A 13218-nucleotide genomic window follows, 5' to 3' on the forward strand; every position below is an offset into this window, starting at 1 on the left:
TTAGAAAACGGTAACGAATATTAAGTGACGCTATAAAAAGGAGTTCAGTAAACTTAGCGAACGTTCAGTAAACTGAAGATGTTTCATGTAATTCAACAACAGATCTTCAACTATCATCAAATGTCTATTTCGTTGCTGTGTAACTAGGAAATAATGAATGGACTATTACATAAGTGTGTCTTTAATAAAATATAAACTTTCTATAGTGTTCAATAACTCTAAGTTTGAAACAGAATGGAAATCAAAGTTTATCCTCGTAATTATCAAAATAAACATTGATTTTTTGTTGTTGTTGTTAATTATCAAAATGAACATTGATTTTTTGTTGTTGTTGTTAATTATCGAAATGAACATTGATTTCTGTTGTTAGGCATAAAGATGCTGTGCTCATTGTGTGTATCAAAATTCGATTACCCTTCACACTTACCACTGAGACAATAGTAAGATAAACATTGATTGGTTGAATAAAGCATAAAATTGACTATCCGGGGTTTTAAAAGCAAGGTATGTATTTCCTTAGCCACGATTGCCAAGGTAACACAATAGGCGCCATCATTGCAAGTTTGATGTGATTCAGAATAATATTTTTATGACAGATTTAAGGATCTTGCAATTCTTACAAGTTTACATAAACGTAAATTCAGCTTGACCTGTGACCTATAATAAATGTATCTCTGTCGTGGAAAAGGCTCAACTTTCTCGCAATACATACTACTCAGGATATTTTGTTAAACATCCAATCATCATTTTATACTGATGGATAGGGTTTGTAGTAGGCGTGTCATGTCCCCATTCTTGCAAATTTCTACCTCTTGTTAATGTAAAACTTATTGACGTGCTGTAGTTGCGAGTCTTACCCCAGATTTTCAAACTAAAAATTCACCCCAAACTACTTTTAAATGTTTGAAAGTTAACAGTTATATTGAATGTGCTTAGATTAGGCTGTAAGTAATTGAAGTGGCCATAAGACGTCTTCTCCATGTTATAATGTAAACGAGCACCAAGACTGGAATGAAAATAATTAGTGGTGTTTTAAAGCTCACTAGCAAAGATATTTGCACTAGGGATCGGTATGTACAGAGGTGTACAACGTTGGTTTCACGAGGATAGGCCGATCGCGGCCCAATGGTTAGCGTTCCGAACTGTGGTGCTGGAGTTCAGTGTTTTAGGTGCCCTTACCACAAAATGAAAATAAAATTCAAACCCTTCATTTTGGGTCGGTGGGTGCGTCACAAGAGTGGCGGTCAAACCCCACTATTCGATCTGATATTAACGCGAAAGGTGGCGATAGCTGGTGTTGTCCAAACGCTTTTCCTCTGGTCTGTCACTTTAAAATTATGACAGCTAAAATAGAAAGATCTTGTGCAGCTTTGTGCGAAATTCAACGAAACAAACAAAAAAATTGGCGGGGTGGCGTGCATTTACTTCATTCGCGGGCACTAAAGCAGAAGCAAAGGAAAAAAAATTGAACTATCTGTCAAACTCGTAAAAATGGGTAAATGAATAATGTAATGGGTTTGAGTAACCCTCTGAGACATATCTCAGAATCTCTGAAAATATCCTGATGATTAGAGTTTTTAAGTTTACGTCGTTAACAAACAAACAGACATATAGGCCCAAGGTTGTTTACAGTATAGGTCCCCCCCAAAAAAAAACAACAACAGAAAACTTTGTGCTCCACTCGGTCTTCCATAGAATTAATTATACACTCCAACAGCACCGTTATATCCTTTACCGGGCCTCTGGTTCATCGATTTTCATGAAAAATATTTCTTGATATATTCAGTTATCATTAGATTGGGATACATATGGCGAAAACGTGGTCTTCAAAACAATTTACCATTACAGTATCCGGAAACATATGGCGAAGATGTGGACTTCAGAACACTATACTATTACAGTACCCGGAAATATATGGCGAAGATGTGGCCTTCAGGACACTTTACCATTACAGTACCCTACTTTTCATTTCTCCCACGTGCTAAGGTTGTTATATTGAACAATATGTTAATCTCAGTTGGTCATGAATGAAGAAATGCTTAAAAGCAACACCAGGGAAAGTTTTAATGTTACATTTCCCCTAACAAATAACTATATTATATATACAACCTGTATCAAGTAACCCTACTCCTAGAGGCATACATGTTTTTACCAGTATAGAGTTGTTGTTTTTAGCTTACTCGCTTAGTTTTTAAATAATAATTTACGGTGTGCATATCGATTATAACTAACACCTTTTTTGTTAGTATAGAGTTTATTTCAACTTACTCGCTTAAGTCACACACCCGGGGAGGGAGGGGGATAAGTAGCTGGTCTGAGGGATTATGGCGCTAAAATCGAGTTTCTATACCTGCGATAGGCAGAGCAGAAATTGCGTACCTCTGTGTTGAATAAACTAGCTAACTGGTTTTGTCTTAATAAACATGCACGGTGTACACCTAGATTATAATCAACACAGTCATACTTGTACAGTCAGTACAGTCATACTTGAGTTGATATTCTAAGTTCTTTACATTATAAGGGGACTGGGTTGTTGTAAATCCAAGGGTCCATGGTCTGTGACTCGTTTTCTCAAAATCGCTAAAACATTAATGATCAGATCCAACTTTTTGATTAGGATAGTTCAAAAGTTAGCGGTGGGTACTGTAGAATAGTTGCCGGTGGGTACTGTTGACGAGTTGCCGGTGGGTACTGTTGACGAGTTGTCTTCTCTCTAGTCTGTCAATTCAAAATTAGGAACGGCTAGCGCAGGTACCTCTTGTGTAGCTTTGCTTGAACATTCGAAACAAACGATTAGGTGACGTACCAATCCCCAGGTGGCTCAGCGGAAAGTCCGTGGACTTATAACACTAAAAATTGGATTTCGATACTCGTAGAACACAGATCGTCCATTATGTAATTTTGTGGTTAATCAAAAACAAATAAGCTGACGTACTCCCTGTTTAACTCACGTCAAAGACGTAAGGACCCCCGGAAATTAACGTGGAGGGTCATATCCAAACACCGACCCACAGTTATCACTTTCGGTGGGCCCTTAGGGCACAAGCTAGGTTTGGTGGTAATCGGTCCAGCGTTTCACCATTTATAAACGGTCAACACACACAAATAAAAATTTTGGTCAAATAATGGTTTAAGTATGGTGTTTTTATTTAGCGAACTCCTAGTACAATAAAATAAAACGTGTACAACTTTATCCATCCCATGGACAAACAATGAGACATATAATCTTACCTTTGAATCAGATTATACATCGCACGAAAAAGACTACATGTAACCATAGTTTCGCAGGGGGATTTTGTAACGAATACATGTTATGAAACGCTTCATAAATGATTTACCTTGAGAATATTGATTGGTGTGTGTTTTCTTGTTGTTTAATTTCAATATGCATAAAGAATTAGAACTGGAAAATTTAACCTGAACAGCACTCTACGCCCACTTGGACTAAACGGCATGGGTGTAGGTATGACTTTCCCTAACTCTGAACTATTGATCAGAGGGCGGGCCATTTATCCAATAATGCTGACCGCCATAGGGTTTCTGTCCGAATTTATGAACTGAATAACGTGATTGATTATCACTATCATACAGCACCCACAGCTAGAAGTGCTTAAAGTGATCAATGACATCATATCTCGATCCAAGCCCGGTCCAATAAGCCAACAGAATTATCTGAAGGCTTTTCACAGACACATCTTTCAGGAATTATAATTTTCATACATTTTTTATGTTGTTGCTATTGTCATGGGTTACAACTAAAGAAATTCGTTAAAGCTGTATTTCTGGTGTGAAGGCAACACAACAAGCGTCTTGTAATCATGATACAACAGGATTGGATTCAAGATATTTTAGAAGGAGCGTGTGTGAAACTCTTGGAACAAAATATAAGATGAACATAAAATAATTACTATTCTGAGAGCTTCCTAAAATAAGTAACAAAGTCTCTATATTTATCTTTTTTTAAAGGTGGCGTCTATAGAAAAGGGGAGGTATTGACCCCCTGTATCCGACCTTGTACAAACATCAAAAACGAAAAGCAACTGCTAAAGTAAAAATGAGTTTTGATATGCAAAGCAACATTTTTTCCCTTCTCAAATATGGGCTGAACTTTAGGGCAATGGGTAGGTTATATGAATGACAGCCAAATCTCACAATTCAGTTTGACAAGAGTAGCCCAAAGGTTGGCAGTGGGTGGTATTGACTAATTGCCTTTCCTTTTATGTATCATAACCCTTGTGAAGCTTTGGTTAAAATCCAACAGACGAACAAGTTCTCGTGTCTACTGGTTAACCGAAACAAAACTAATTATTTTAGTTGCTATATGTACGTTCTACACTGACTTGTTTAGAACAAAGAAGCCACGAATTATATGTATATATTTTAATTATGGTTTGCAGAAACTTTATAGTATCGCCTACTTTTTCCTGTTGTTTTTCGCGTTTGCAAAGCTCTATGTGTGACTCACAGATTTCAGATACTGTACAACTAAACATGACAAAGTTGTGTTTTTATTTGGTTTAATATATGATTTCAGGTGACGTTTATTTATGGTCGATGGTATAAATTTGGAAATCAAATTTAGAGTCATCATATAGTCATTTAAACCTGCTAGCAACAACATACATACACAGCTAGTGATTGAAAATGTATAACTACCTTCTCCAATATATCTGGTTACAATGTCAGCGCCATCTGTTATGAAATAAGTTACATAGATATTAAAGTTTCAAAACAGTCAGGGGATAAAAGGAAAATAACACATACTCATACAAAAAAATCACAAAATGTCCGAAAATGACAACACAAAAAAAGATGCCTTTTTATTTTTTCTTTGTTTCGTTTGTTTTCTGAGTAAATATACTTGTTCTAAAATGAATTGCACAAGGCCTAACAGTAGTTGTTAAATTCAAATAGATAAAATGTTCTTGTTTTCGCACAAAGGTGCGCAATGTGTCATGAGCACTCTTTCCACCTCGGGGAATCAAACCTTGGATTATAGCGTTGTAGGTCCGTAAACTTACCGCTGACCCACCGGGGGGGGGATAAGTATATAATAGATTGCAGGGATTTCTTGCCTTGAACTTTTCACTTGATCACATGGTTTTAACTCATTTTGAATTTTTAGATATTGAGAACGCGAGGTTTAAGTATGAAAGGTAATATTGAAAATAGATGTTTACATGAACACGTCTGAAAATAACGAAAATCTTATAAAATATTCAAGATGCTTTCATACAGTAAAAATGATCTTGTTTGAAAAGTCTGTTTTCTTAGTTTCGCGCAAGGCTACTCTATGGCAATCTTCGCTAGCCGTCCCTACTTCTGAAGAGATAGACTAGAGAGAATACAACTAATGAACACCAACCACTGTTAACACTGTGGGTACTTTTTTTTTTATCGACGAATAGTTGGATTAACTGCGTAATAATAATGTCCCCACTGCTGTAAGGGCGAGCACATTCGGTGATGAGAATCGAACCGTTGACCCAAAGATTACAAGTCGAGTGTCTTAATCACCAGGGCATGCCAGACCTTATACTTTATCTAAGACATATTTTTAATCCAATTTAAGTTAATTTAACTTATAAAATTCATGTGGTCCTAAACATTTATCTTATTATGATGATCATTTCAGGTGCACTGCCGAAACTTCAACTACTCCACGCTGGACCGTCACAGAAGTACGAAAGAACGAAAATTGCAAGTGGCGGCCTCACGCGGATTGAAAGAAGCAAGAATTTATTTCCACCTTTGCGGAAAAAATGAAGCAAAACAGTAAAAGAGGTGAGGCAGACGAAATAACGTTAACATATGCGATAAAAATTGGTATACTCGTAGCACGCACCTAAAGCAAATAAATCAGTGCTAACTTCTACGGAACAAAAAATTTGGAACAAAAAATTATAAAACAAAGTTCTTCCTATTCCTTTAATTTCGATGCTTCATAACTTGCGGATCCTTATCTCCGATCATAATACGTGTGTAAGTGTTTGTTTGTTTTGAATTTCACACAAAGCTACACATGGGCTATCTGCGCTAGCCGTCCCTAATTTAGCAGTGTAAGACTAGAGGGAAGGCAGCTAGTCATCACCACCCACCGCCAACTCTTGGGCTACTCTTTTACCAACGAATAGTGGGATTGACCGTCACATTATAACGCCCCCACGGCTGATAGGGCGAGTGTGTAAGTGAAGGAAATAATTGCGTTTGTAAAACAAAAAGTTATGAAGCACTGAGTGAAAAACTTGTTAACAGTTTACTAATCACACTGTTTTTTTAATATTGAACACAACGTCTTTGTTCACAGAAGCTTCTAGAAAAAGCTAGTAAAAAAACATACAGGATATTTTACCTAAATGTTTTTTTATTTAAACTCGTAAAGTTGCGTTATTTACACTGTTCGGATATCCACTGGAAACTGACACGCCTACTTGGAAGCTGCGCGTGATGCACGTGCACAGCGTATAAAAATATACTTCTGACTCTCTCTTTTCGTACCTACGTTATGATGTAATAATCACACCACGGTGCTCGAAGCTGTGTTACGATGGTGATAGGAACGAACTCTATCGTCAGAAAACACGAAGATACAGTTAAACTGTGTTGCAACAATAAAGGAAATGTAGAAGGTAAGTTTAAAGATGGAAATGTTTAGTAAGTATTGCTGGGCCAACAGTAGAGCATGCTAGATTCTTGAAAGGCAGCCAAAATAAGGACAAGCAGGCTGGCTGACGAAACATGTAGCGTACTTAATCCTTTTTTAACTGCCTATCTTCAGCTAAACATCGTGATATGCACAAGCAACGTGTTTAGCCAATAGTCAGATAGTAAACATATAGATATGTATATATAAACATTATTTTATAGAGGATTTAGGCAGAGACTTCTTGATGAACAAAATTGAAATTGACAATAACTGCCTAGTTCAGAGTGACACGTGCAGGGAAAGTCTTTAGGACTAGCCTACAAATGTAGACTTCCTTTTACAATAACTGCCTAGTTCAGAGTGACACGTGCAGGGAAAGTCTTTAGGACTAGCCTACAAATGTAGACTTCCTTTTCCAATAACTGCCTAGTTCAGAGTGACACGTGTAGGGAAAGTCTTTAGGACTAGCCTACAAATGTAGACTTCCTTTTACAATAACTGCCTAGTTCAGAGTGACACGTGTAGGGAAAGTCTTTAGGACTAGCCTACAAATGTAGACTTCCTTTTCTACTTTTGAGAATTAGTCCTCCAATACTTTTTCCACAATTGTTTCTCCGAACTAGGCAGTTGCTGCTCATTTCACCTATGTTTGTTCGTATGTATAAAATTTTTTTTGATACTCTTTCTTACGATATTATTCAGACGTGCCTACGTGTGCGTGTATGTGACACGATTTTGTTTGTTACCACTAGACATGACTGTGGGAGAAAGTTCACCAATACCACTGAAGCCGACACTGGCTAGAGCACTGTCTGCTAGAAGTCGTCACCAACGGCCGCTTCATCAACGAAGATGTCAGACTGACCAAGTCTTGGGCGCTCTGTGGAAGATGGCTGAGCCACAGTACAGCGTGTGGAGTTCTGCAACGACGGAAAACGATTCGGAAGTTGAAGAAGTGGACGCTCTTTTAACGGTGAGATGAAATAACTGAAACATGTTTTAGAGATAAGATAAAATAAAAACACTTCATTAAGTTTTTGACACAGCGGAACAGCCAATCAGATACAGATAGACGAAAGATAAACGGACAAATGTGTATATCTATATTTATTTATTTATTTTTATCGATAGTTAGTGAGACAAACAAACAGAAATACGTACACATAATCACGCAATCAGATAGACAGATAGAAGTTAGAGATTTATCTTCGTCTGTTAAGCCATACACGTAGCTGTTCGCTTCTCATATCTGTATTCCGAAAACATTTGAGTTTGTCAGACTTTCTTAGATGTTGTTAATCTACTTTTATGATGTTATTAGCTGTGGTTAATCTACTTTTATGATGTTATTAGCTGTGGTTAATCTACTTTTGTGATGCTACTAGCTGTGGTTCATCTGCTTTTGTGATGTTGCTAACTGTGGTCCATATACTTTTGTGATGTTGCTAACTGTGGTTAATCTACTATTGTGATGTTACTAGCCGTTGTTCATTTGCTTTTGTGATGTTACTAGCCGTTGTTCATTTGCTTTTGTGATGTTATTAGCCGTTGTTCATTTTCTTTTGTTATGTTACTAGCCGTTATTAATTTGGTTTTGTGATGTTACTAGCCGTTATTAATTTGGTTTTGTGATGTTACTAGCCGTTGTTAATTTGCTTTTGTGATGTTACTAGCCGTTGTTAATTTGCTTTTGTTATGTTACTAGCCGTTGTTCATTTGCTTTTGTTATGTTACTAGCCGTTGTTCATTTGGTTTTGTGATGTTACTAGCCGTTGTTAATTTGGTTTTGTTATGTTACTAGCCGTTGTTCATTTGATTTTGTGATATTGTTAGCTGTGCTTCATTTGCTTTTGTGATGTCGGTAGCTGTGCTTCATTTGCTTTTGTGATGTCGGTAGCTGTGGTTAATCTACTTTTTTGATGTTGCTAACTGTGATTAATTTACTCTTGTGATGATACTAGCTGTGGTTCATTTGCTTTTGTGATGTTACTAGCTGTGGATCATCTGCTTTTGTGATGTTACTAGCTGTGGATCATCTGCTTTTGTGATGTTACTAGCTGTGGATCATCTGCTTTTGTGATGTTGCTAACTGTGGTTAATCTACTATTGTGATGTTACTAGCCGTTGTTCATTTGCTTTTGTGATGTTACTAGCTGTAGCTCATCTGTTTTTGTGATGTTGCGAGTGAGATGGAGAATTAACTATATTTTTGTATTCTCGACTACTCATATAAATGTTTTATCAATTCAAGTTCAATTTGTTGTACGTTTTAAGGTACATTATTATCTACAATTTTAACAGACAGTCTTATCTTATACCTTTTCCAATTTCCTAGATTTTGTCCCGAAAAAAAATTAGAATTTGGTAATCTGATAAAAATAGTTTCAATTTGGCCTGTACTTGTATGTGCAAAATATATATAATTGGCTCACATTGAAATGTTTACTACTGAAGTTTTTATGTGTGTATTGGCATACGTCAAATACCGTATATTTTACAATGAAAGCCGACTAAGCATGCCTGTAATACAATCAGGATTATCACATTAACACAAAGTCAAAACACAGTAAATTTCATCCTCACAAAGTCTTTATCTTTTTGTACCTTTAATAAATGGGAACGAATTAGAAATTGGAGTGCAGTTTTATTGGAATTTAATGGTTTCTACACTTTTTCTACTCGGAACAGCCTTATGATAAAGCACAGAGTGAACAGAATAGAGATTCTACACGAATAAATGATTCTAACAGACTACCAAGTACTTCTTCACTGGGTGATGAGGACATTTCTTCCGACCCTAAACAGTTAGTATCATTTAGATAAAATTTATATTAACTTTCTATGTGGCATTCTTTTTTATTTTAGCAAATGTATAGTAGCTATTTTAAAGTATAAAACATTACATTTTACGTTTAGTTACTTTTAAAACAGCGTATTTGATATTATTTAATTAAATCTATATTATCATAAATTTCTACACATTTGACTGCCACTAGATGACAGCAGTATGTAAAGCTCAGAGACGTCATGATGTTTATGGAAAAGCTCTTGTATTATTGTATATCCTACACGTATCTTTTAAATAGTATACTTTAGCTCCTTCCCGAACTCTTCGGTTCCGAGGCTACGTTTAAGAATAACTTTTCAAACGTTCAAAATAATTTTTAGTTACTAACTTGTCTTGTCAAATTGTGTTGTAACTAAACCAGCTTGTGTGGACTTTGATGAAAAGGGGGCAATTATTTAAAGCTCTGGACACAACTGTGATAATCAACAGTATAACGAGCATTTTTATATACATCTAACTTGTTTTAATATATTATTTTAAACTGGACTGTGTGCTATTTGTATATTGTTGAAATTTATCGCCAACAAGTCACAGAAACCTACTGTAGAGAATCTGACCTATATACAAAACCTGACAGCTTCTTCGTTAAAAACTCATGTGTATTATAATCTGAATGATTCAAGCAAGACTACATACGCGTGAAGACTAAATCTCATAAAAATTGTTTTCAACATAAGCTGTTAAAATCGAACATTACAATTAAATAAACTAAGCCAACTTTGTATTCCAAACAGTTTATAATTATTCCCATCTAACTGTAATATTTCTGATATCAGCAATGCAGAAAAGAAATGTTGGTTGGGTTCACAAACGTAAAGTACCATATAGTAGACATTTTATCTACCTTAACTAATGGCAACACAGGCTGAACGTTTATCTCTATGGTTTTAACCTTCTCGTAATCATAACATCGGAGTAATGTCATCAGTTTTTAATACATACTTTATAAAACATTTCACGAAGTTCAGTGTACATTCTTTAAAGTGTGCATAATGTTATGAAGTTCAGTGGACACTCTCTAAAGTGTACACAACGTTATGAAGTTCAGCAACCACTCTTTAAAGTGTACACAATGTTATGAAGTTCAGTGACCACTCTCTAAAGTGTACACAATGTTATGAAGTTCAGCAACCACTCTCTAAAGTGTGCACAATGCTATGAAGTTCATGACCACTCTCTAAAGTGTACACAACGTTATGAAGTTCAGCAACCACTCTTTAAAGTGTACACAATGTTATGAAGTTCAGTGACCACTCTGTAAAGTGTACACAATGTTATGAAGTTCAGCAACCACTCTTTAAAGTGTACACAATGTTATGAAGTTCAGCAACCACTCTCTAAAGTGTGTACAATGCTATGAAGTTCATGACCACTCTCTAAAGTGTGCATAATGTTAAGAAGTTCAGTGACCACTCTTTAAAGTGTACACAATGTTATGAAGTTCAGCAACCACTCTCTAAAGTGTGCACAATGCTATGAAGTTCATGACCACTCTCTAAAGTGTGCACAATGTTATGAAGTTCAGTGACCACTCTCTAAAGTGTACACAACGTTATGAAGTTCATGCCCACTCTCTAAAGTGTACACAACGTTATGAAGTTCAGTGACCACTCTCTAAAGTGTACACAACGTTATGAAGTTCAGTGACCACTCTCTAAAGTGTGCACAATGTTATGAAGTTCAGTGGACACTCTCCCAAACAGAAAATGATTTGAGTAGCTTTATTTAGGGACAGACTTGATATGCTGATGATTGGTGGAAAGCATACTGAATGTTTTCTCTAACACAACTCTCTTCAAACTTCTAACAATAAAACCTATGATTCTCAATGTGCCTTTGGTAAAATTTTGTTGCCCTGGGGCAAGTAGTTTTTAAGACATAATAATTTTAAATGTTGGGTTTTTCTTTATAACCCCCCCCCCCACGTATATCACCCACCGGTTACCTAGGGTTACCAGAGCGCATTTACAATCAAATGTTATGTGAACTAACATTTCTTTAGTTAGCCCACTAACGGTAAAGTTACTGATTTAAGCTTTATTTGCACCGTTTATTTCTTATTAGCCTGTTATTTCTCACAACATTTCGACTGAAACTTGAAACGAGTATTATCTTCATTTCGAGATATGTATATGTAAATGGAAACGAGTGTTTAACGTGCCTATTATGAGTCAATATCCTTACATATACCTTCAACTATAAAGTTGCTAGAAAGAAGACAAACGTGACCTGAAAATTATGTACAATGTGATCATCTACGTACTGATTTTAGCTCTAAGTTAGACGTCAGTTTAAAACTAATTGTAAATATTAAAGAAAATAATATATTTATATATATTAAAAATATATGTTCCTGTATGCATTACCCGTGTAAGAGTTTATTTGCCATGGACAGGGGGCGAGTGTTGAACCTCTGGTAGAATTCTGAATTTCGGATCTGGGTTCGAATACATGCGATACTACAAAATATAAAATATTTCTCACACTTTAAGCTGTGGATGCTTTTTAATTAACGTGTATGATAAATTGGTGCTGACTAGCTGCCATCTCTCTGGTCAATAGTTAAAAAGTAGGGACGGCGGCAGGTAACCTTAGTAGCTTTGCCACAAATACAAATGTTATGGACAGATAAACTTTGATCAGTTTAAACAGTTCTTTTAGGAAATATTCAAAATAAGTTTAATTATTTCTACATCACAGTTTAAGTTTAATTATTTCTACATCATCACAGTTTAAGTTTAATTATTTCTACATCACAGTTTAAGTTTAATTATTTCTACATCATCATAGTTTAAGTTTAATTATTTCTACATCACAGTTTAAGGCAGGAATTGGATAGTATTTCAGTCTTTATTGCTTCACGAGTTCAAGCATGTTTTAGGTAATGTTTAATTATCATTGCTGCGAGTGTAGGCAGGTTTTAGGTAATATTTAGTTATTGCTACAAGTTTAGGTAAGTTTTAGGTAATGGTTAGTTATCATTGCTACGAGTGTAGGTAGGTTTTAGGTAATATTTAGTTATCATTGCTGTATGAGTTTAGGCAGGTTTTAGGTAATATTTAGTTATCATTGCTGTATGAGTTTATGCAGGTTCTAGATAGTATTTTATTAATTATTTCAACAAGGCTTCAGGCAGTGTTGAATTATTATTGCATTCCGAATTTAGACATCGTATATTTATTTGTAGGGGTTGCGGAAGTGTATACTTGTTATTGCAGTACGAGTTTCGGAAGTGAACAGTTATAGCATTCGGGCTTACGCCGGCTTTAAGTATTTCGTATTTTCTGAAAAAAATCGTAAGCAATTACTCTGTGCAATATTTCAGCACAACTTATTAAAAATATAATTTATGATAGACGATAATTAATGATGCGTTCACGAGGGCCAAACATGATCGTTATTAAAAAAACAAAATGTTAATATATATATATTTACCAATCAGTTAACCAAGAAATATAACATTTACATTGCCTAAACAGCTATTAGCTACAAACATCTTCATTACGCTTACATATATATATTTCTAGGCGATAATACTTAGCCAATAAAGAAAAATTCTGTGACTAAAAAAGCCACAATACCTTATGGCTGCTATGATGACACGAGTTACATTTATAGCACATGCGTGGTAAATCTGAATTGATGATTGAATTCTGCTCGTTTTGTTGTGCCTGACTGGTAATTCTAACATATATATATATATATATATATATATATATATATA

General features: G+C 35.5%; 1 protein-coding gene across 3 annotated transcripts in view; it reads left to right on the forward strand.

Moving 5' to 3' along the window:
* The window catches only part of LOC106465781 (TOG array regulator of axonemal microtubules protein 2-like), a 42502-nt gene that overhangs the window by 2024 nt on the left and 27260 nt on the right, over positions 1 to 13218 (forward strand). The window contains exons 2-4 of one of the 3 annotated variants that reach the window (XM_022393718.1): positions 5636 to 5784; positions 7399 to 7619; positions 9335 to 9450. In XM_022393718.1, the coding sequence (XP_022249426.1) occupies positions 5763 to 5784; positions 7399 to 7619; positions 9335 to 9450 (359 nt within the window). In that variant the 5' untranslated portion in view covers positions 5636 to 5762. Of the gene's footprint in view, positions 1 to 5245; positions 5785 to 6507; positions 6630 to 7398; positions 7620 to 9334; positions 9451 to 13218 lie in introns of those variants that run through there. The other 2 variants (XM_013926016.2, XM_022393717.1) reach the window with 2 other exon arrangements.

This window comes from Limulus polyphemus, unplaced genomic scaffold (assembly GCF_000517525.1).
Source record: "Limulus polyphemus unplaced genomic scaffold, Limulus_polyphemus-2.1.2 Scaffold2049, whole genome shotgun sequence".
Lineage (NCBI taxonomy): Eukaryota > Metazoa > Arthropoda > Merostomata > Xiphosura > Limulidae > Limulus > Limulus polyphemus.